Genomic DNA, 24785 nt, shown 5'->3' on the forward strand with positions numbered 1-24785 from the left:
GGGGGGCAAGTTCCTGAGTTTGGCTGAGTATAAAATGGCGTGGAGCAGCAAGGACAACACTATTATATAGAGGCTGAGTGAACCGCTATCTTAAATGCCTTTTTTCAAACTTTAAAATATAAAAGGAATCTAGATTGTTGCTAAACAAACCATTCATTAGCATGACAGGGAAGAACACAACCAGTGCCCTCAATCTGCACATGCCACTCTCATTTATTTCAGCATGTGGAAGTGTACAATTTCTTGCTGGAATGCTCTCAGCACTATGAAGCCTCTAAACTGGTTTTGACATGCTATGCTAATATTTCAAGCATAAAGCTGCCATGTGTCTCCTAACAAGTAGTTCTTTTTATATCTATTTAGCTGTAGCAGTTGCTATTCTTTTTGTGTTTAAAGTTGCTATAGCACATCTTGTTGCCCTGAATATTTATCCCTTGATTTGGTTTCACAGCAAGCTATCTTGCTTCTCTGTTTCCCACGCTCTGAATATTCATTTCTTGCTTTGAGCCAGAGGAGGATTATGCTCCAGTCAGGGATGTGCTTCTTTTTAGCATTCCAAATCTTTCCCATACGTTCTTTATTTTGCCTCTTTTTATGTGTGTCTCACCTTAAAATCAGCTTTAGAATTTTCTTTGTGTTGAATCAAAAGCATAAGAATGTGCCATTGCTGTTTGCCTCTTGACATTAGCCATGTTAAGGCCCTATTACATTTTTGGAAGAAATGAGTACAAATCATACTGCAAATTTAAGTTTAAGAAGTATGTCCTTCTACAAGGCAGAACTCTGAAATGAGAAACAAGAGAACTGAATATTTGTTTTTTCTAATCGTGTTTTTCTCTCCTGCCAGTACTTCAGTAACAGTCACAGTTCTTAAATTTCCCTTTGGAGACTGAGCTGAGCAGAGATGTCCCTGTGTCAGGAGCTTTACAGAACTGACCCTGTCAGCGTAGGAAGAGCAGAGCCACTGCATCAGTCTTGGAGAGAGCAGCAGCCCTGAGCCCTGCTCAGCTGGCTCTGCTTTGCCAAAGCCCATATGTTTTCCAGGAGAGTAGTCACACTTGCTGGTACCATTATAATTGCAAAGCCATTAAATTGTCTGTCTTACCATGGTGTATGTGTGTGCCACCTTCAGGAGCTCTGTGCAGCCCTGAGCATCTCCGAAAGAGCGAATCCCCAGGCAGTTGGAAGGATGGAGCTGCTTCATGAGGAAGTTGCAGCATACCTCAATAACCTGGGATAGCTGGAGAAGACAAGCTGCAGCTAGCAAACTTTCTATAGTGTCTTCCTTTAACTCTAGAATACCTGTGCAGTTTGCATATAGGGGAAAAAAAAAAGTTTTCAGACATTGTGTTTGTATTTTTACTTACTTGAAAGCTTCCCACTCCCCAATTTTTCTCCTCTGAAAAATTTTGAAAAGAAGTGTCCTATGATTAACAAATTCATTCTCCTTTCTTGCTGAAGGATTCTTTAAAATTTTAACAGACTTAAAGGATTTGATGGATTTTGAATACGATTGGAACATTTTTATTGGAACTTTAACAGCATTAGATCTGATTTTGCCTGAAAAAAGTAAAATGAAAAGAAAGGTGTGATTAGAGAAGAACCTTTCCTAAAATTTGTATATTAATTCATAAAAACATATATCATAAATTTATATTACACACAAGAACTTCAGTATCAAAAGCTAGGAAATGCCTAGTGGGAAAGTGTGTGCAAGAAACCTTATTCCTTCCATCATCTACTCGTGCATTTAAGTTTTTAATGAAATTATTACATGACGTGAGAATTTTGTTGTGTTCATAGATAGACTGGAAAGTTTTAATTTAATAAGGTCTTCCATTCTTGTTGCTCAGTGGATGGCTCATTTCCCTAGCTGATACACAGCACTAAAATCCTATTCTGAAAAAAAGAACCGTGGGGGGGGTTTATGACTGTTTTTTCCATTTATCATTACAACATCCAATTGCCTCAGAAACATTAATTTCTTTTCCAGCTTCTTCTATGAAAGGGTGATACACACCATCTCTAATTAACAGAAGGGTGGTATTGCAGTCAAAATTATCACCAGAGTAGAACTGTAAGAGGTTTCTTGTCAAAAGTTCACTTCTGATTTATTTCAGTAGAATATGTAAACGATTCTGAACGTTATCTCTGAAAGTCACACTTATATTTCATTACCTAGGAAAAAAGTAGCGCTCATTTTAGAGGCTTGGTTATTATCACATGAAAAGCTATGACAGAGGCAGTAGGAAAATTCAGTTTTCCGTAGCAGTATTCAGCAGTCTTAACTTAGCACAATTCCATCTCTTCCTGATGTCCCTTGCTTTGTAACTTAAATAATACCTTCCAACTTCTGCAAGAAATGAGTAGGGGCTGCCAGGGTGCAGCATAGGGCAATGCTGGGGTTTCTTTTTTACTATACAACTCAGAATAGTTACTGAACGAGAGTATATAGCAAAATTGGTATGTATTCTTGTAAATAAAGATTGCAATATAATGCCTCAAAACAAAGAGGGCATCCTGATTTCACAAGCAAACTTACACTTTTTCATAGTCTGGTGTTTGCTTTTGTAGTCTTATATATGTTCTTTCGTATGGTTTTGCATTAAGTAAACTGAAAGAGATGAAGTTTAATCAAGTGGGATGATTTTGAGATACACGTGGGTAGTAAGCAGCCCCCCACCCAGCTTCTTTGTGCTTGTACTAATCTATTTCCTCAAGAAATGTATGCTAATTCAGTGCCACAACATCACTGCATTATGCATGTTATGCAGCGTTCCCTCCGGCCCTCTGTATTTATCCCCTTGTTTGTACTCACAAACAGGGTCTATTTTGGATATAGAAACTTATGTTTCTGATCTGGGTTGCAGATCGCTTAACCTTCTCAAGATCTCTGTCTTTATGCAACAGTCCAGGTTTATGAAGTGCCTGACCTAGCAAGTTAAGAAGTCTCCTATTTTTAATGTTTATGTTAATGCCAATATGGTGAATATAATGGGGTCTTTGGTTTACTTTGCTCTTTTTAAAAAAAAATATTTTAAGACCTTGTACAGTACTATAAAAATATCTGTAGATACCTGTGATGTATCTTCCAACCTTCCTGTCTCAGTATTGAAATTGTGTTATTTCATTCAAAAACAAACAAGCAATGTCCTGTGTGGGACATCAGATGACAAGGATCTAGTGAATGTTACTGATTATAGCTGTTAGCTGAAGGTATGGATCAGGTTAGGAGCAAATGTTCATAAATTCAGAAAGCTGTTATTCTGGTCAGTTAAGTGTTGTTACTTCCTGGGGGAGCAGTTTTCTTCTTTTGAAATTTGGGCATTTTTTTGTCACAGAACCGCACAGTTTGGTAGGGGGAAAAGGGTTTCCCTCTTACCTTTCTGGCTGCAGTAGCTGCCATCTGCATTGAGGGGCTTGCCAAATACCAGAAAGTGTAGACTTCTAGAATCTGCACAGGTTTGAATGATCTGGGTATTTCTAATTGTAATATATACTGACATAGTGGTCACGTTCTACAGCATTTTTCCCTGTTCACTATAGAGCAGATGAAAGGGATTTCACAGTTCTCTGACGTGGTCTTTTTGGCTATTTGCTTCAGCCGTTTTGGATTCAGCAATACAGGGATAAATGTTGAAAATGGACAAAAATAAATTAGGGGGAAAGTGTATATACACCATTCTGGTATTAAAATATTTAATTTCATTAAGATAAAATCTCTATAATTTTTCAAGAGAACATAAGTAAATCTCTTTCAGAATGTGGTGGCACTTTCTCATGGTAAAAGTTGCTCTGCTCGTGGGTGTGATCATATTCCTCTTTTCCTCTGATTATTCCTGCTCAAGAGCTTTGAGTGAGCCAAATAACTGCCATCCAGGCAGACCATTTCTATAGCTACCGATGAGAGGAATGTTTGTAGTACACTCACGTGTCACTACATGAGGTGGGCAACAGGCAAAATATGTTCTCTCATTAAAATTCCTAAATTAATTTGTATCTAGTTAGAGAAAGATGTCCAATATGAATTTATATATTAACTTTTCTGCATATCTTCTAGAATAAGTTATTATATAAAACAGTAATATTTATTCATCCTCTCTAGAGAAAGGTTTACATCACGTATGCATGATTTATGCGTGTATTTATGTACTAGTATGAAATGGAAGAAGCAACAAGTATGTATGCATTGAATAGATTTTATCTTCCTTTACAACAACGATGTGGGTAATTGAGAGAAGAATTACCTGTGTAGGCGTAGCGCACCAAAGCTTTCAGCGCATCAGGGTCTACTCCCTCCATCTTGATCTCCTCTTGTTTTGCTTCACGCACATCATTGGTAAACATTGCAGCAAAATAATCAGACACTGCACTGAGAACCAACCTTGAAATAAAAGCATTTTAGGAGGACTGCAAATTACTTCATAATCTCAATAGCAAGCATGAAATTCAGTATTATTATATAATAAATTGTGTGTGCAATAGAAACATCTTTAGCATAGGATTCAAATCTTATAGCAGTAAGCAATAAAGTTAAAAGGGTAATTAATAGTCTAATATTCTCCCATAGTGCTTTTTGGGGCAGATTTTCTTCACTGATCTCACTATAGTTTGACAGCAGCAAGAAGGGAAGATGGACAATATTAATGGTTCACGTTTTAATTTCATTCTATTTGAAATACTGAATATGAAACATTGATCACATCATTTTATTCCATTGTTAGTTGATATCCTAATTATAGTAACAGTTCTTTCATAACTAAGCAGGGTAGGCGTAAATTGACCTAGGAAATTTCAGGCTTTGAAGCCATGTAAACACTACTGGGAAATGTACCTGTGAGCTGGAATCTTCTGGTCTCCAACTATGAGAAGAACATCACACAGCTGCTTCTGCTGCAGATAATTTTCCATTTTGCGGAACGTTTGCTCTGCATGGTTTGTAGACTGGAAATACTCGTCTGAGCCATTGGTGGTCATTCCCAGCAGTGAGCTGCTGGTCGTTGACAGCCTGCAAGGGAAAGAGGCAGTGTGATGAGCGTAGCATTATAAACGCTGATTACATTCTTTATGTACTTTTTGTTCAAACAGCATTACAGAAATGTTTAAGATTATAAAGCTTTTATGATCTTGGTCTTACTATGCCTTCTTCTATTTTTTTGTGTTTGGTATCTGCAAGTTTTCATTTTATAAGCCTGCACGTAAACTGTGGTTTACTACAGTAAACTAGTAGGTGGTGCTACTGAGTTTTCTACTTCCTATCAGTTTTGTGTCAATGATGCACTGTTTGCATGGCACTGACATGTGATGAATGCAGCCTCCTGACCATTCACAAACAGAATACATAAAAACCAAACCTATTTTCCTGTGATACTAGTAGCTAAAATATCTTGTGGTACGAAATTTTGGAAATTACATGTCTTTAGGTCTTATTTCTGTTTCTCTTCATACTTTCTACCTTAAATTACATTACTAAATGGGAATGAAGCAGAAGACAATTTGACAAGGACAATATAATTCTAGACAAATTACCAAACTAAAAGCTCATGAAATCGGTACGTTATACAACCTGTAGCATCTGAACGCAAATAATAAAGACAAATTGATTTCTCTGCCTTTTCATGGAAATGTACATTATAAATATATTCCTCCCACTCCAGAATTCTGTTAGCTGTCCCACTTATAAATAACCATAAAAAATACATACACAATTTCTCTTATCTCACTGTTTTTTTTAAGATATCCTTCCTTACCGCCTGTTAATATGGATTATGTTGTAGATTGAAACAGCTTTTTGATATTTTCTTACAAAAATATTTATTTTTATATTCATCTGGTTTTACTAAAATAGTAATGCGTTTGTTGATATACATGTATATCAAATATCTTGAAAATGCTGCAATCTTCAACACTATTTTAGTTAAAGATTTTTTTTAGAAAAATGTTTTCTCAGTTTAATATCATATATTGTTAAAATGTAAAGCACCTGGTTTTGAAATTTCCAAGCCCAGATAGGAAATAATGGCAGCTGGTTAACTAAATTTACTGTTTGCCTTTGATATTGTTAATGCATATTCATAAATGATTAGGAGAAATAAAATCTCTTAATGAAATTAACGTATTAAATTTAGTAGAATATTGGATTCCATTCACAATTGAACATCTAGTTCAGAAAATATAGAAATAAATATGGGTAAATCAGGTTGAATCAGTAATATTATCAGAAAATAGAGATAAGTTAGATCATATATTTTCAAAGATCATTCCTCATTAAATAGCTAATCAGAATTCAGGGGGATAATTAGACATCAGATTGTAATGCAACACTGAATTGAGACACAGTAGAGTTTTCTGTCCTCTCTGCAATACAAGCAACTTACTGTATGTCAGTGCTTTGCAGAATGGTACAGAACAAAATCATGGTTGGTATGGCTGTTGTATGTCTGGGTTTTTCCAGAAATATGTCTTTTTTCCATCTGAAAATCTATCAATATGAAGTTTTCTGGACTTCTGTACTGCGTTTATAGACATCCCACAGCCCATTTGGAATATGGCATGTTTTGGGCACTGGTATGTCAAAAGCCTTTAGTGTATTTGGTGCTTTTCAGATGCACCAGAGTTCAATGTATTCATTCAGGCCTGGCCCTGCCAGACTCCCTGGATACGTAAGATCGTTTACAGTCTGCAGAGACACATTATTTCTGGTATAACTGAGGTATGTCAGCCCTGAGGTGTATGTATACGTCACCTGAGAAACAGCAGACCTGATGCATCTGAAATCCTCAGATGCACTGTGCGTGTGCACAGTATGTGCACACGCGTTTCTGTCTGGGCAATCTCAGATTATACTACTAATTGCAAATACATTAAGATACACCAAATCAGTGCAATAAACTCTCTAGCTTTCTTTTGAAGCTCTTTATTTCCATTTCAAATGCATTTTCTTTTCTTTTTTCTAAAAGAAAAAGGGGCAAATCAAGTTCACCTATAATGTGTATCCTTTGTAGTTTACAGCTTACAAAAATTAATTTGTCTCAGTGAGTTGAATGACTATAGTTTTTTATTTGTTTTCCTTCAATGCTCCATTGAAAATAAAGAAGCTGCAAAATTGGATTATATGCTCATTAGTTTTGCATCAGCTACTTGATGCCAAATTCATATTCTATAACATTCATGTTTTGCTATTTACCTCTTAATTTTCCCTTAACATTTATTAGAAAATTATTTTTTCAAAAATATCTTTTGTCAGATTCATTATATCCACTCTAAGTATTGTATTTAAGTACGTATTACATTGCACTTATCCTTGATGTTTGCAGAAATCAACTAAAATACTACTCAACCATCCCAACTGCAAATGCACAGTACCAGTTTCTTGAAATAAATAATTTCCCATAGCATATATATATATTTGTGGGTAGAGCAATCATTTTTAAGCTGCAAATATTTACAAAGGGACTTAAAGTCTAATAATTTCCTTCAGTCCTGGGTACTTCTTTCACATTTTGTAGAGTGACCTTTATCTACAGCAGAAATACCACTAACATAATTATTTCAAAGACAAAGGTCTTCAGAGACTGAAAAATACTGGAAGCAAAAAAAAAGTGCCCCATTAACTTTGTTAGTATTAATATTATAATTGCTGGTGTATCTTCAGCAGCTGGTTAAAAAGGGTAGCTATAGCATATTATGGAAGGGAAAATTAAATTCAAAGATAAATATTTCTATATTTTCCTTAGTGTATGACTATCACTGCAGAGAAGTCAATATTGACCTTCAGAATATAGTACTGGGGATCAGTGAACTCAGGAAGACAGAGATTAAAGTACCTTGAAGAAAGAAGTCAGTAAAAATATCCTTGAGTCTGATGCCTTTATGTTGTAGGAGATACCGTGGACTGTAATACAAAGACAGGCACGCTAGCTGCAAATGTGCTAGTATGAATAAGTCTACCTGTCACATCTTGTTCTATGTGGTATGGGTTAATGTGCTGAGAACAACGCATTAAGAGAACTCAAGGTTCATGTTAGCCTACTTGGAAAGGAAGTGTGTAGAAGATGGAGAAATATTTTTCTATAAAATATGTACAAGTTTGGACCAACAAAATCGCGTTAGCCCTATGATGACGAAGGAATTAGTTTTCCCCTCAGTCAGGAGGGAAAATTATCAATGAACTGTTCTGAAGAATCAGAAACCCAAATTGCTTAATGTCATCTTTGTGTTAGTGTTCACTGGGATGCTGAGTTGCGGTAACACCACTGGCATTAGTAATAATGGCTTAAGAACACGGATTAGCCTAGAGAGGAGCAGAGATAAATCTATATTTAAATTATTCCAAAGCAGCTGAGCTCTATGAATTTCATCTTAGGTAGAGAGCCAAGTGAAACAATTTCAGAGTTTTCCTGTAGGAGTTGTGAAGGATAGGGAAAATATAGTACCACTTTTAAAAAGAAGCAATGTGAAATTTTGAAACAGACAATATAAACTGAAAGCTTGAAGAAATAATCAAAAAGCATTAAGCATCTAGATGATAACAAGGAGATAAATACCAGCCAGCATTGCACTTCAGAACGAATCATGTCATGAATATTTTTTTTTTTTTTGACATGATAACAAAGCTTAGTGGGAGAAAAACATTAGTTGTCAGAAGTCATCTTGACTTTTGGATGACTTCTGACACTATTTCACATGACATTTTCAAAATCGAGCTAGTATGGCATGTTTTAAGTGTAGTAAATATGAGAGACATGAACAACTTGTATATCTACTCTGGAAAATTTATCAGGGATGCACTTTCAAAGGCAGACGATGTTCTGAATTCATTCCAAGCAAATTTTGCTTCTGATGCTGCTCCATATTTTTATTACAAACAAGCACAAGATGGAAATAAGGTTTAATGGTTACATCAATAATTGATAGGAAGTCACAAACTTTTTCAGATCAGAATTTAAATTCAGAGAGCCATCTTTGTCCTTGTCCTTTTTGAACTTCAAGCAAATTTTTACTTTTCAGAGACCTGCTCACACTTGCATGTGAGCAATTACCTGAAACACAGGCTAAGAAATCCCAGTTGAGGTAACAACTAGATGATCCTGGACCCCCAACAAGCTGTGACTTAAAAAATGGTGTTGTGGAGGTAAAACTTCATCTTTTCTTTGGTCAAGAGAATTGATGTGATGAGTTTTGTCCTTCATTCCAGGCCTACAGTTCTTTAAATTTCTGAATTATGTTAAAATTATTTTCTGTTTTCATAAAGTACTCTTCGTTAATCAGCACAGCGCTCTTCTAAAATCAGTATATAAAGGATAAATTCAATTGTCCTTATTTTTTAATTAGAACATCATAAATCATAAATGCCATTTATTTGCCATGTCCTTTTTAAAATTCAGTATGTTCTTAAAGTGCCTCATTAAGTGTGCCTATGGCCAAAAACCAGAAGGAAAATACGATTATAAGGAAGCTTAGAAGCATAATATTGCATGAAAACCAGGTGATGAAATGCAGTATTTTAATTTTTATGTTCTTGATAAGGCTGTTATTTATTTTTTTATGGTGACCACTTCTCTTTTGGATATTTGTTGAATGTACCTAATTAACCTGCTATAATATTTGTGAAATTCAGTTTAATCAAGTGACAGTTCAGTTATCAGTGTCACTTACAGATTTTTATTTTGGATCACCTTACCTCTGCACTGTAAATCACACCAGCCATCAGCAGCAAACTGGATACCAGTTAGAGACATTAGTCATCCTAAGGAGTTTATTGTAGCTGAAAACACCAATGTGAGTTTCAGCTCTGTGGTACACTGTATGTGCTTTAGCAGTGACAAGGCATGAGACAAAACTGCAACTTCATCAATTCAGTTTGTTTGTGCAGCAGTATTTACAATGCAACTCATCATTTTTTTTTTCTCTCATTTTTTTCTGCTTATTCAAGAAAACTGCAGTCAGCCCCCACATAGGCAGACTCTCCTCTACAGCTGTTTGAGCTCTGACTCTCTGTCTGTTGGGCAGTGTCCTTGGGTTAGAGATTGAGAGATGCTGTTTTCCAGGGTCAAATCATAGAACCACAGCATCTGTTAGAGAGAAACCATATCAGTTGGCTGAGAAAGAAGAAAAATATTTCCATTAGGAAGCCATTTCTAAACACAGATAAAATAACGGTAAAGCTGATGCACCTGTGCTAATTGCTTGCTGCTATAATTATGCCACATCAGCAACTGTCCCAACCTCTGCCTTAAAATTTCTACTGCAATTTTCTCCTTTATTATTCATTCTTTGTAAATATAATAGCTAAAGATTGTGTTGAAGTTTTTAGGGTATGGATAAAAAACTTTGATCCAAAAGAGTATGGAAAATTGTACTATATGTTGATGACTGCTGAGGTAGTAACAATGTCAGAAAATGATATAGCAAACGAAGAAACAAGCAACTGAATTTATAATTCCTGAAGTTAATGGAGAGACTACTGACTTCTATCTAAATTGGAAGTTCATATTGGCAGCTCCTTTAGAACTTGGAGCTCTTGAAACTGCCTGTTTTTAATAGTTTTTTATTGCTAGTATTAACATAAACCTGCCGCCTGTCTCAGTTGACATTTGTTAAAATAGCTTTTCACATTTGGGATTACAAGTATAAGTGTGCATATCATTAAACACAGGAGCTTCAGCATACTGCTGAAAGTATTCTAGCTGTTTTGAGTTTTGTTCTTCCCCCAGACATGATAATATATAGGTGAATGCTGTTATGACTCAGAGTGAATTTGGGTTAGGATATTTTGAATTCTATGAACAGAAAACACGTATTCGGTGGGGTAATTCCACTGGAAAACAGAGGCTCCAACCAAACTGCAGAGCCTCTGAGCATTGTACAGTCCTTTATCCTGGTGTTAGCTGTGGACACATCACAATTTCATGTTACAAAGAGGGGTAGATTTAAACACTCTCCCCAGTAAGCTGTTTTCCTTTGGAAATTGTACATTTATTTTTTTAAGAGAGGAGGTTAATTATAAAATTATTTCCCAGGCTCACTGCAGTGCAGACTGTTCTTATTAACATGTGTACTCCCTCAGTTGTTGATCTTTTGCTACTAGGAAGACAGCTTGTTGAAATCTTCATGCTTTCCTTTATTGGCATCTTGTGTCTACGGTAGTTTTATGCTTGCAATTTGCTTTATACAGATCATTAAGAGATGGGATATTCCTATGTACATAGAAAGTTCTTTCTGTAATTTATTACTGTGTAAAAGCACAGTAAGATGTGGTCCAGATCTTCTTTGGTTGCACTATAGTACTATGTGAATCATTTTTGTTTAACTGCTGAAGACAAACATTTAAAAATGTCACCATTATATAAAGGCCTATTCAAGAGTCACTATCTATGAGATTTTGTTCCTGAGATTTGGTGCTCTGTTTTGAAAAATGCTCAGCAATTTATTGCAGACCCATTCACAAATTTCAAGAGATGTTAAAATTAGGAGTCAACTGGCCTCCACTTCTCTGAAGTCAGAATGATAGGTCGGGAAAGGCCATGGAGCAAGTCCTATTGGGCTCTGTGGCTTTGCATGCAGTGCCCCACGCTGCCTTCCCAAAAGGACTCAGGGTGGTAGTGCAGCTCCACTGGGAGTAAAATCCACAGCTCTGAGATAGATGCCCAAAGTGCAATATTAATAGGCTGGACAAAGAGGTTTCTAGTGAGCCCGTTTAAATTGTTGAATTCGCTAAAAGGACTGTAGAAGCAAAAGTCAACAAATCTTTCTTCTGATATTTGATGGCCATTGGATTACACAGTACATCTAGGGGCTTTATCACAGTGATCTGTCAGTGTTAGAATTTGTAATATAGTAGGAGTTTTCAACTTAAATAATGATTCTCTTCCTGATTCAGACTAATCTGAATATGAAACTTTACTATAAACATTATAATGGCATGACTTAAGAACACTATTTCCATAGCATGAGATACTTTCTTAAAAATTGGAGCTCTAGCAATATCTAATCAGTCTGGAGAGCACGCTGCCTGTACGTCTATAAGTGTTTTATTATAATCGATATATGTCTACATTCAATGATGAAGTGAGTGTCTCAGACAAATCATTTAAATTAATGCCATCTTAAAACACCATTCAAGACCTTCAAACACCGTTTCCTGGAGGTATTTAAAAGCAGGGTAGACGTGGTGCTCGAGGACATGGTTTAGTGGTGGACTTGGCAGTGATAGGTTAACTGTTGGACTCGATGATCTTAAGGGTCTTTTCCAACCTTAACGATTCTATGATTCTATTCTATGATTCTAAGAACATTGTCCTCCAGGAGAATTAACGCTGTATTCATTTACATTGTGTAATAGGGAATAATAACCAAGTGAAACGGTTCAGGTAAAAAGATAGAAGTATGTATATTACCATCTTAAATTAACCTTTGTTCTGATAATGCCAAATGTAGTGGGAGCTACTTATCTCGAATACCCGTGTGCCTTTTTTCTTTAATCATAAACAATACTTGAGTTCACTTTTTACTCTTATCTTGCATGTATATAGAAGCTATCATCTTACTATTCACAGATAGAAAGTTTTAAAGTAGATATTTTGAGATTACAAGTAACTGTTGATAATTAGTTTAAAATTAATCAGATGTAAAGTCTGCATGCCATTCCTTTATAACTACCTTGACAACTACACAAAGCTAAGCAGATGCCATATAAGGATAAGGAAATTACAAAAACTGAATTACAAAAATTGAATCTTGCTCTGTAACTATGGTTCATCAGGAATAAAATCAATTTCCATACACTAGTATCAATGGATGTTTTTGAACTAACTTAAAAGTTTGATTAGAAAATACTGGGTAGGAAGCAGCAACTTCATAGCAACTGAAGACACTAGCCATGATGTTGTTTATACCAGTGATGATTAGGACCTGTAGTTACTATTTATTATAGCAACCAAAGGCCTATCCCTTTCTCTGAACCAGCATGCTTAACCACTAATGAGCTGATTCAACCACTTCCTGCAGAAGGAGAAAGTATTTCCCTGGATGGCGATACTGTATGTCTGGCATGGTGAATATTGCTGTATAACTCATTTTAAAACAAAATTATGTTTTAATTAACATTTATTTTTCTTAAGACAAACAAGAAAATCAATACTAAGTCATTGTACATTGAAATTTACCATGCAAGGCATGATATAATGTAAACTATGAGGAATACTTCATTGTCTTGATTAACACAGACTCCAACAGTACAAGAAGCATTCTGCAGTTGCCACTGCAATGCGTGGTTTCTAATCCAGCATTTATACTACATGGTTACGTTGGAGGGAAAATAAAAGTCATGAAGGAGAAATTCAGTGAGGCTGACTACTTCCTGCTCAACTTTCTTGTAGCTAGTGATAATATTGTTAGATAATTTAATAACATCTTTCTGAAGAACAAAAAATTATGTGACCAGAAGGCATGATATAGCACTGTCTCAAGCTGCCAAAATGTACAAAATGAGAAGTAATGACTAAATGCGGGATGTGAGCTTGTGGCATTTTTAGAGGACAGACAAAAGGAAATACAAGCCAATGGCAAAAAATTTTGTTTTAAACCCAAGCATCATTATTGCCAGATGAAACTAATTAAGTCCATGTTTCTTATTTCATTAAGCACCTTTCAGAAAGACACCTGATGGGAGAGATTGTTGGGAAGAAAAGCTGTTTTATGCTGTCCCCTTTCACGGGTGTTGGCAAAAGTGGAACAAAGGGGAGCCTGAGAGATACAAGTATAAGAAAAAAATGAATGTGAAGTGGTTCCATCTGCACTGAACAGAATTTTGAAAAGCCAGAGAGTAACAGTCTCAGTAGCAACTAACTTTGTGCCTATCATTTTGAGCTTTGCAGCTAATCAGGTACGGATACTGCTGTGAGATTTTTTAAGACCTCTTGATTTATGAAAACTCAAACCACTACCATAATACCTTAATACATGCTTCTCACTTCTTTTTTGTACTTCATCAAAGGCAAAGGGACTCTATTCTTGTACTTTCCATGATCAGTTCATTTTTTGCATCTTTTTCTTTTCTACTTTTATCTGTCTAGCTTCTAACTAAGCAATAACAAGGCTCATGTTTCACTTAAATGGGAAAACGTGATAATCCCCGCTTCAGCTGAAGGCACCACTTTCAATTGCACATCACTTTACGTGACATTTCTGCAGTACTATAAAATTCTATGGGCTTGTTCCAAAATATCTCCTCACCTGATTCAGCTGATCTGCTGGGTACCTCATTCAAGGCTAAACAGTACTGCAACGGAAAAAAGATGTCTGATTCTTAACCTATTTAGCCAGTGTGCCCTGTTAAACAGGTGTGCTGAAAGAGTATTTAACAGATCAGTCTCAAAGCTACTGTTTATTTTTCTTTCTCTCCAAATTAAGGGGAAAGGGAATGTTTATTACTCTCTTGATTTATAGCTCAGGATTAATAGAGGATACAACAAGGAAGTGATTAAAACCAAAATCACCTACTTATTTGGTGAGAATTCTCACTGCTAACCTGAGGTTGTTTCACATTGGGATCCTCAAACTTCTTGGTTTTGTACTTTTCCTTTTAGCTTATCATAATGACAGATTTGTTAGAAAAGAGTGAGAGAGAATGTGTATAAAGGTACAGTCAGCCTCACGGACAGAAAGCACACTTGAGAGGTAGACTGAACTTTTCTATTCTATAAGGTTTTGTTAGCTACATAATTTTATCTATGGTCAATTCCTCCCTCTTCTTAATTGTGTAATTATACCCTGAGAGTGTTTCCCTCTGTTATAGCCAAAAATTTCTATGTGTTCATAGGTACAGATATCCTGATACCAAAGTATTCTCCAGCTAGTTGTTATCTTCTGGTTTTCTGTGTCAGAAAACATAACTCAAACCTAGGTCTGGAAAGGTATTACAATAAGTTAGCCTGCTGTATTCATATCTGGCTCAACTGAGTGGATTTGCTTTGAAGTCAGTACAGTAAATACAGCGTACACTGAATACCCTCCCATATATACTGGAAGGAATTGTTAATGTTATAAATTATGTAGACTATTGTGCTTTAACTCCTGCTCTTATCCTTGGTCACTGACTTTCACTTTTATAGTATCTGAAAAATATCTTAGTATTCATTATTATATGCACTTTTGCTAATGTCAGAAATTAACGTCCATTGAACACCTAGTATGCTTCCTCGGAAAAGTAGGTTTTTGAGGCAGCAACTTACAATAATTGCTTATTGAGGAAACCTTTATTCATGAGTTCATAGCATCTTTGTAAGACAGAAAGAGAATTGTCTTTAGAACCTTTACAGATAGGCTATTAGGTCTACCTTTATTTGACAGTATCAAGTGTATTTAGCACCATATCTGACAATATGCCTTAAGAAAACCTGTACTCTCGATGCCATTGACTTGGCATTTATCCTGGCAGGTAATAGTGATAACTGCTCCAACAAGCCAGGGTCTGTGTCAACGTCAGCTCACTGTAATTGAATTGGAATAAAACCATGAAATCTAAATAAAAGTAGTGTATGAAATCAGAAGAAAAATAAAGAAAGGCTGAAAAGTACAAGTGGAACTGGTATGAACTACAGAAAGTATTGTTTACAGTGTTATTATGACAGATTTTTTCCTGGAGTGCCTGTACTATTCACTTTTCTAGGCTGGAAGGAGGCAAAATTGCATTATAATGTGGTCTCACAAAAAATAACAGAGCAATTTTGTCATGTTTATTCAATAAAAAATGTATTACAACTTTTGCTGAGGCTGTAATATAAAAATAAATAAATGAAGCATGTGATAATATGCTGTCATAGCTGATCTTGATAGAAAAAACCAAATCTTTCCTTAGATTTGTTTTCTGCCTCCTGAAGAAAGAATTGATTATTTAGGTTGCTTGCAATATGTATTGTTTCAGTGAAAATATGCTACAAGATATGCCTTAAGACTATTCACCAGGTCGTGTAGTCTCCATCCTTAGAGGTTTTCAAGACCCAACTGGAAAAAGCCCAGAGCAATCTGGGCTGATCTCACAGCTGACCCTCGTTTGAGCAGGGATTGGGCTAGAGACCTCCTGACACCCTTCCAACCCAAACTATCCTGTGATCTTATGATCCTATGACTCCTGGTAATTTGAAAAACTGGAAAGAAGTAATAATATACTTAATGAGGATTTCAATTGGAGAGTACAAAGGCTTTAAGTAGATTAATGTAAACACTTATCCGTTACCACCTAAATGTTTTAAGGCTGTCCTGAAAGCATTGGTGCTCCCCTCTCTGGGGATGATATAGCTTCTCTTTTGGGAAGTTGCTCAGTTTCTCACACGGTTTTCTCTTATGACTGTAGAAAACTGCTATTCGTTGTTTAATCTTTGTGCAATATCGTAACATACATTCTACTGTGCTCCTACTGACCATGTTTCCACCAGCAAGAAGATCAAATGAGAGCTAATCAAATGTTTTAAGGGTAGGTCAGCCTTTCCTGCTCACCTTTTGCTAGACACTGTCTGCTGAACACCTCTTTATTGAATAAAATTGATGTTCCCTCCAAATTCAATGGGAAATTTGATGTATTAAATTGAACAGGCAAAGCTAAAACTATATTTAGGCTGCTTCTGGGTCAGGACCCTTTTTTTGCTGGGGTCTTACCTTTCTATCTTGCCATGAGTGTACAGATCATCTTAATATATTGCAATTCTTTCCTCCAAATAATCTACATTAGAAATCGGTCTTGCATTTGGGAGAGAGTATTTGGGATATAGGAAAACCGAAAAGACTTCAGCAACAGTTTCTAGAATAAAAAAGTAATAGATGACAAAGTTAGGAGTCTAGAAATTAGAAATTTCATGTTTCAGCTATATTATTCTCCAAAATTATTTTAAAATATGGTTATGATTGAAAGATACTTACTAGAAAAGGTAAAAATTTGTGGGTTTTACCATCTATTGATTTATGAAATGTCACAGCAGTAGCCAGTAAAAGTGAAATAACAGCCTTTTTGCTTAATGGCTTGACATATGGGGAACCGCAAAGGATGTTTTAGGAACTGTAGAGACTTAAAAGAAAACAACTTCTGAAAATTCAAAGATGAGGTATCAACCTGATGTATTGCTTAAAATATATAAGGAAATAATTCCAGATTCCAAATGAAGAATAAAAGCTCAACAGCTTGCTAGTAAACATATCAGAGCTTTATTGCTCCACTGAACAGGCCAAACTGTCCTTCCAGTCCTGACTTTGTTCTTTTACTAATTGGGTTAAGTTCAGGTTTGAATTCACTGTAACACAAAATGAAAAATTGTAAGGAAACTTTAACCAGCTAAATAGGAATTGAGCTACCTATTGAATGAGGAAGTAAGAGGCACATATGAGCTCTGCTGCTCTGGGGCACCCTTCGGGAGCTTCACGCTGAGCAACTTTATTGGCATATTGTAACACCAAGCCACTCTAAATTTCTCTTTTAGATGAATTTGGGATCCTTTAAGTGAATGAAAAAAAAACAAATTAAGACAAAAAAATTAGTCCTGACTTACAACCTTGTTCCTTTCTGTGCTTTTCTCACCGCTTCATTGTGTTCTCATTGAACAGTCTGGCTCCTATGTGATCACAACGCTGTACCTTCCCAGGAAGCTGTCTTACACTGCTTGTAAATCCACTATGACAAGATCTATCAGGAGACTGAGTTGGCCGTACTGCTGGATGGTTTTACTAGGTCAAGCATCTCAGACAGAAAGATCAAAAGTCCATCCTACGCCACTGTACTAGCACATGGGGCGGGGGGGGCGGGGAGGAAGGGTGTGAGTAATGGCGTAGGAAGGAATTTCTGGCTTTGCATGTAGTTTTCTGTAAACTGAATAACCAGCCGGATAGACTGGAGGCAATCTTCTGTGAATGTCCTATGTGAGACAGTTATGAAAATCATGACTCAATCTTTAAATGCTTTTTACAAAGTATTGTGCTAAAAGATATGTATGTATGTTTGGTTTAAAACTCCTGATACAATCATCATTCAGTGTTTACATATGCTTTGAATTACACTGCATGACCCAGAAAAGAAGCACAAAATTCTCCAGTGTATTGGACAAAAGCTATAGTTGTGATGTCCAAAATAACTGATGGTTTTCATTACTCAAATTACTTTGTAGCAAGAATCAGTTTCTACCTCTTTCCTACCTAGCCTAAACCTACTTTGGTGGTGCTAAGACCCTACTAATCTCTAACCTGCTCTCTCTTTCTTTTTCTTACTTTACCCTCTGATATGTAAATAACAGTATGGTTCACAAATAGGCAATACTGGCAACTTTGGGTTCTACAGTTAGATCAATATATATCCATTATAAACATAATTTCAAACTGTAGAACACCATATTTTTTATTCAGAGTATATCTTTATTCTCTTCTTTATCTGCATGTATCTTTTTGATTTATTCTTTGTATTTTGAATTGAACAAGCAAGAAGTGCCTTTAATAGCACATTATGGGGTGCCTTCGATAGCACATCTACCGATGGGCTTAATTTTTAGCTTTCTAAAAAATGTTTTCTGAGAAAAACATTTTCCGTTGGCTTTTTTTATTTTGTTGCGGAGGATTCAAACTACAAATCATTATTGAATTGTAAGTAAAACTTTCAAGGCCTTAGAAGTTTAGTACTCAAGATACTGGTTCCTGGCGTACCATGTGGTCCAATAAAAAACCTCTCAAAAGCTGCTTCCTGAGCTTGCAGCACACTCAGAAGACTGGGTATATACCTATTATGTGACTGCATGTACATATGTCCCCAAAATTTGGTTCTGCATGTATTGGCAGGTCCATCCTGCACAACAGGGGTTACAGTTCACATAGCTCAATTCATGAATTATTTTAATGCAATTTTGAAGTACCTTGCTTGGATAGATAGTGAGAATGCACCCTGTTTGTAGTGGGATCCAAGAGTGGATAATGGTATACAGTAACAACATGACATTCCCCGAATTATAAACAAGGTCTCTTAAAACTGAGACTGAAATATTGCAAAATTTGAAAAAGTAATTATTTTTCAATAATTCAAATCCTACGTTTTCTAAATTTCTGGAGCTGTTGCTCTCTGAAAAAGAAAAGGCAGTATACATTTTCATGCTCAGTTGCATGCTTAAGGTTTGAGCCCTCCTGCCCGCTCAACAGAGGCAGGCGTCTCTCTGATCATGGCAGAGTGCAGCTGCCTTCCAGGCTGCCACCTACCTGGGCGCTAAAGAGGTAAAGGGAGAATGCAGAACACTGTGGAAGTAAAACCTGCATGGAGCAGGGTAGATGATATGTTTTAGCAAGTCACGTCTGCCCTAGGGTCAAAAGGGTGGGCCAGAAATGGTGTCTCCAGAGCTGGTCTTGCTCCTTGCATTTTCACTATGTATATGGCAAAGGCAAATCTTTTTCTCTAACTAGATGACTACCTAAAATATGAACCCAAATGGGTCAAAACTGAAGGCAATGTTTGAACAAACATCCTCAGTCTGGAAGCAGAGATTTTTAATTACAAGCTTTTGATTTATCACTGTGGTCATGGCTGAAAGGGAAAGAACTAGCTTCCACCAAAGACATAGAACATGACTAAGATAAAATTACAGAGATATTTTTGTCTGCATGTGTGTACATGTGCATCTCTATTTCTTCACATTCTGAAGCATTCTGAAATGCTATGACATGGAGTCACAGAGCTTTCCTGAGCATCTGTGCTAAATGAACACTGCAAAAGAGGTTTCCCTAGCAACGCAAACCATATGTAATAGCTTAAAATAGCTTTTCTCCAACTCCTAGGATTTCTTAGTGGTTTGCTCACAATTTCCATTTAAATCAAGGTATATTTGTCCAGTTCAAAAAGGTTCTTCATTTTCTCAACTTCTATTAAAATGAACAAGCTTTGAAAATGCTCATTTCTTGCAAGAATGCCTCCGTTCCTCTTGACTTCTAATTTATCAGGTAAACTGAAGCATAGCAAATGGTGACAGTGGCTGTCCACTTTATCAAATGTATTCCCTTTATGTTTGCTGTTCAAAACATTTTATTAGAAGTAAATTGGTGCTGTACTGCTTATTGTAACAGAGAACTTCTAGTTAAAGTAGTAGACTTTGATTTTTGTGATATTATTATCACAAGAAGATAAGCTGTGCAACTATATAGTATAATGCGTCAATGATAATGTACATGCATTCCACTTTGCAGTTTAGTAACAGTTTGTAGGCAAAGTATGGTGCTTGAAAATACTGATCTGTTCTTATTGTGTCCCTAGGAAAATAGATATCAAATGCTACCTTTAACATGAGCAAACTGTGATACCAACAGGCTAAGTGACGTCTCTGAGTTTATATAAGAAGCAAGCAACAAATCTGAGACAGAACCCATAGATACTGATTTTCAGATCCTAATGCAACTAGTCATTAATCATACATTTAAAAAGAAGCTGGCTGAGAGAGTTTGAATTTGATTAAATTGGATGTTAATATACAGGTAAGATATCTAGATTCTTCTCTGAAGATTTTCAAAATATATATAGCAAAACCAAAGAAAGAACCAGGTATCAGACATCGCTTTCTTTTCCAATAAATATGTTTGTTTAGCATAAATGGGTGTTAGCTGAGAAAACACTGAAGAAAACATTTAATCATATAGTCTTCGCGTGCTGTTTAATTTCTAAATAAGGCAGCCTTGTGCAATGGTAGAATACAGCATGAGAATATAGTACCTATTTCTTGGCAAAACATTTTTAAACTGTAGTATTTAGATACCATATCTTATATGTCAACCTCAAATGAAGTAATGGCTAGGAGGTAGGGTGTTCCTTTAAATACTTTTAGTTATCCTTCTTGTTACTTGTGAGCAGCAGATAGACTTTCGGTGAAATATCCTGGTTTATCATATAGAATGGAAACAGTTACGAGAATGAAGTGAAAGATGTTTTATGCTAATAATTATTGGATGGGCAGAATTGTTGGAAAGAGCCAGGCTCTAAGGTCTTGTTCTATCTATTTTAATTAGCTTTGAATTGAGTTTTGGCTATTAAGCATTTGCTTGGAAAAGGAGGGAAGGGGGTGGCCTGGGAGATTTGTTGTCAGAGCTGTGGGGGAAATTCTCGTGCCAGTGTATCTGATGATAGAGTCACTGCGGTGGAGTCTGATTTCACAAAGGAGGAAATTTTGTTACGGCTTTGTTTCAGAGATTATTTTTTAAGTTTATTTCCTACACTTACCCTAAGCTCTTTCTGTGAATCCCGACAGTACTTCAGCTTCATTTTTATATTCATTTATGGCATACCTGTAGGTATGCCATACACAAGCCATAGTCTTTATCTTATCACCTGATATAGTCGTTCTCTAAATATAGTATCTTTATTTTATTCTAGCAGAATGAAGGGAGCTAAACCAAATTGGTATCTATTGGGCTAACTTAGCTGTTTGACTATAACAAACAAATCCCTTTATTTTTTTAAATGTGAAAGATTTTAGTTAGGTTGCTCCTTACAGTATTTCAAATAGTTCAAAGTAAACAATTCAGCCACAAAACAATGGTGAAAATAAATTGTTCATTTCTTTCAGAATGCTGTCTAGCTATAACTTTCAAATCAAGCAAACTCTCTCCCCCTTTTCCAAGAATACTTCAACAAGCACACGAGTTCCTGTTGATTTTACAGTTGCATATGCTCAGTATGTCTGTAAAAACTGCTCTGCATTGGCCGCCTGTGTTTAATCATCTCCTTAACTTTTTCTGGAGACATTAAGAAGTGGTTTTAAGAACAGTAATAACTCTTTAAAAAGTAATTTAACAGCTGTCTTTGCTGAGAGCAAGCTGTATGGAGTGGAAATGAGAAGATAATTGAATCATAAAGAAATTTTTTTGAAATTAATAGAATTGTCCTAGTTTCTTAAATTACTGTTAAATGGTATTTTTTTCCCTTGCCTGTAATAATTCATCTCTGAAAGCTATGCATGTTAAATGTACGCCTGTAAAATGTTGTGTTTTTAGTAAGTCATGTTATTTCTCATTATAGCCTTCTTGGGGGGGAGGGGGGGTGGTTAGACTTGATGACATCCAGAGGTCCTTTTCAGCTTAAATTATTCTATGATTCTATCTATGTAGCTATAAAAGAAATCTTTTTAATCAATATACACTCCTTCCACAGGCTAAATATAAAATTAATTTCAAAATACAAACTTACTTCTTTCTTTATTTTTTAATAACTGTTTCAGCCCACTTTAATTTCCCATACTTTCTGCCTTTTCAAGTTCCTCGTAAGTTGTCATAATGGTAGGAGAAAGTAGGAATGAAATCTGCTGAGGATGCGTTTGAGGTGTATTGATTCTAATTTCTGTACCAAGAGCTCTTGCATGAGGCGACAGCATTTGTTTAATCAGAATGACTTCATTGGTCACTGTCCATTATGTTCGCACATTGCCTAGAAAGTCCTGTCCCTTCTTGTGAATTATCGACTTTGGGAAAAAGGTAATTGTCCTCTTAGATTTTAATCCTGTATCAGATGCCACTTACTATAACTTCACAAATGTTCTACACTTAGCAAACATTAGATATCAAAGGAAAATTTTCTTGGTTACTCTTACCTATCTTTTTTCAACCAGTTGTGAGTGTATTTTAGTAAAATGTTATCAAAATTCAGCTTAATGTCACTAATTATCTCATGTGCTACAAGTGCCTTTGTTCAGTTCATAAGTAAAACTAAAGTAAAATCTGGCATTAGCAGATGCAGCATCTCAATGATGCCAATGGCGTGTTCATCAACCATCATTGCCGAGAACGTCACCCTCGCTTCCCTGCTGCAAACTGCTCTTCCACTAAAGCATTGAAAGGCCACATGAGCTGTTCAAGCATCACTTCTGAGAGGAGATCAGCTATGATATCTTAAATAACCCATTTCAAATGTCTCCAGTTTCAAATTCATATTTTGACCTTTAGTTAAAGGTCATCTTTAGAAGACAATTAGTTTTTGCTTGTCCCTGAGGTAGCAATGAAGCATTTAGGTTATCCATAGCAGATTAGCATAAAATCATCTTTTTAGAATACACTGCTGAAGTATATATTAACTTGTTATAAGTATTAAAGAAATTGCAAAATTCTCCACAAGACAGAAGCATAATTACTTGTCCTAGCTTTTACTTCTTGCCAAAATCTGCAGTGAAAAAGTAATATAATTATTATTTCAAAGCACTTAGAAATAAAAGAAAAGATTAACGGCAAGGATTTGTCAAGAATAACATGTCAAAATAAACTGAAGTCCATCATTAACAGGTTGTAGTAGGCATTATGGAGAACAGAAAAGAAGTACTTGTCATTTGTATCTTGGACATGAGAATATTGTTTGACACTGTTTCATATCAGATAGTACTAAGTTCAACCTGAATTACTGTTTGGAGTAAACCAGTATGGAACGGGGGTGAAACTGGTTTGAAATCATACTTTTAAAGTAATTATCAATGGTTCACTGATAAATAGGAAGCTAAATCAAACTGGGTTCCTAAGGAACTTTCCACTGAAGTTCCACTATGACTTTTCATAAGTTTTCTAAATTACTTGGAGGGAGGAGGAAATAAAGAGAAAGCTTTGATAGGAATTTTATTATAATGGAAGATCATGCCAAGCTGAGAAGAGCTGCAAGTATATTGCATCATAGGATCAGAATTGAACATTGAATCAGTCGGAGACATTAAATAGGATCAGAACTGAATATTAACTCAGCAAATTGGAGACATTATCTGATAAACCTAAGTTGGAATTTATTTGTGCAAAGTACTATATTTAGGAAGAAATAACTGCAAAAATGTACAGATGGCTAGGGAACGGGTCTTTGGTACAGGGTCAGGAGTTTCGCATAAATCACAAGCCAGGCATGAGCAATAGCACCATGTTGTGGATAAAAAAAAAACACTGAGCAGGATATTCGAACAGATCTTTAGTCAGAATGACATGTAAGTAATCCTGCCCTCTACACTAGAATTGTCAGGCTTTAACCAGAACATATCCAGATCTGACCACAGTAAGGCAAGTACAGACAGTCATTGCTGGAGAGCAATGGAAATGATCATAGTGGGCTAGCATAGCACTTGAAAAAAAGATTGCAAGAATTGCAGCTCTTTAGACTTATAGCAATTTTCAAACATATAAATGAATGCTGTAAAGAACAACAGTATGGGAACAAGAAGAATAAGGGGAATAATATGCTATGTATACCCATGGGGGAAAGACCAAGGAAATAATGAGCTTAAATTTTACTACAGATAACCAGGGAAGCACCTAAATATAGTTGATCCAACTTTGTCATGGAGGGATCGACATGCCACCTGACTAGAGGTCCAGTAGTCTTTATTATGTTTGCAAGACTTTTATTTGTTAAAGTTAAGATTTTTGAAAGCTTTTTTTCAAAATGTTTGAAGTTCAGTGAAAATAAAATTGGAGCAGTCATGTTTTCATTTAAAAATAAAGGCTGCTGCTATATGAGATTAGGAATAATCATTTCTAAACTTTTACCTTAGGCATCAGAGATGGTTCATGAAACTGAACTCGTACTCATGAGGGGAAAATAGTGTCACGATGTACTACGCTGAATGCAGCTCTTTATCAGCTTCTCTGCAAAGGATACATCGTAGTCCTTCCATTTACTAGGTGCATTGTCATTCATTATCAGTCATTCTCATGGATCAGTGGTAGGACTCTGCTTATTTGGATACCCAGAACTGTACTCTTCATGCAAAAAACCCTCTCAATCTGGTTTGACCATTGGTTTCATAGAATAATTCATA

General features: G+C 35.9%; 2 protein-coding genes across 2 annotated transcripts in view; one reads left to right on the plus strand and one right to left on the minus strand.

Annotated features, from left to right (window-relative positions):
* The window catches only part of KLHL4 (kelch like family member 4), a 46619-nt gene that overhangs the window by 16383 nt on the left and 5451 nt on the right, over positions 1-24785 (minus strand). The window contains exons 2-4 of the mRNA XM_009465268.2: positions 4835-5008; positions 4248-4384; positions 1106-1302 (exon numbers count right to left, since the gene is read on the minus strand). Coding sequence (XP_009463543.2) covers positions 1106-1302; positions 4248-4384; positions 4835-5008 — 508 coding nt within the window. The remainder of the gene's footprint in view (positions 1-1105; positions 1303-4247; positions 4385-4834; positions 5009-24785) is intronic.
* The window catches only part of LOC148056741 (uncharacterized), a 236146-nt gene continuing 231751 nt past the window's right edge, over positions 20391-24785 (plus strand). Inside the window, exon 1 of the mRNA XM_087749119.1 lies at positions 20391-20487. The gene's annotated coding sequence lies outside the window, so the exon portion shown is untranslated. The remainder of the gene's footprint in view (positions 20488-24785) is intronic.

Source organism: Nipponia nippon, unplaced genomic scaffold (assembly GCF_047370975.1).
Source record: "Nipponia nippon isolate SJK-2023a ecotype South Korea unplaced genomic scaffold, ASM4737097v1 scaffold_12, whole genome shotgun sequence".
NCBI lineage: Eukaryota > Metazoa > Chordata > Aves > Pelecaniformes > Threskiornithidae > Nipponia > Nipponia nippon.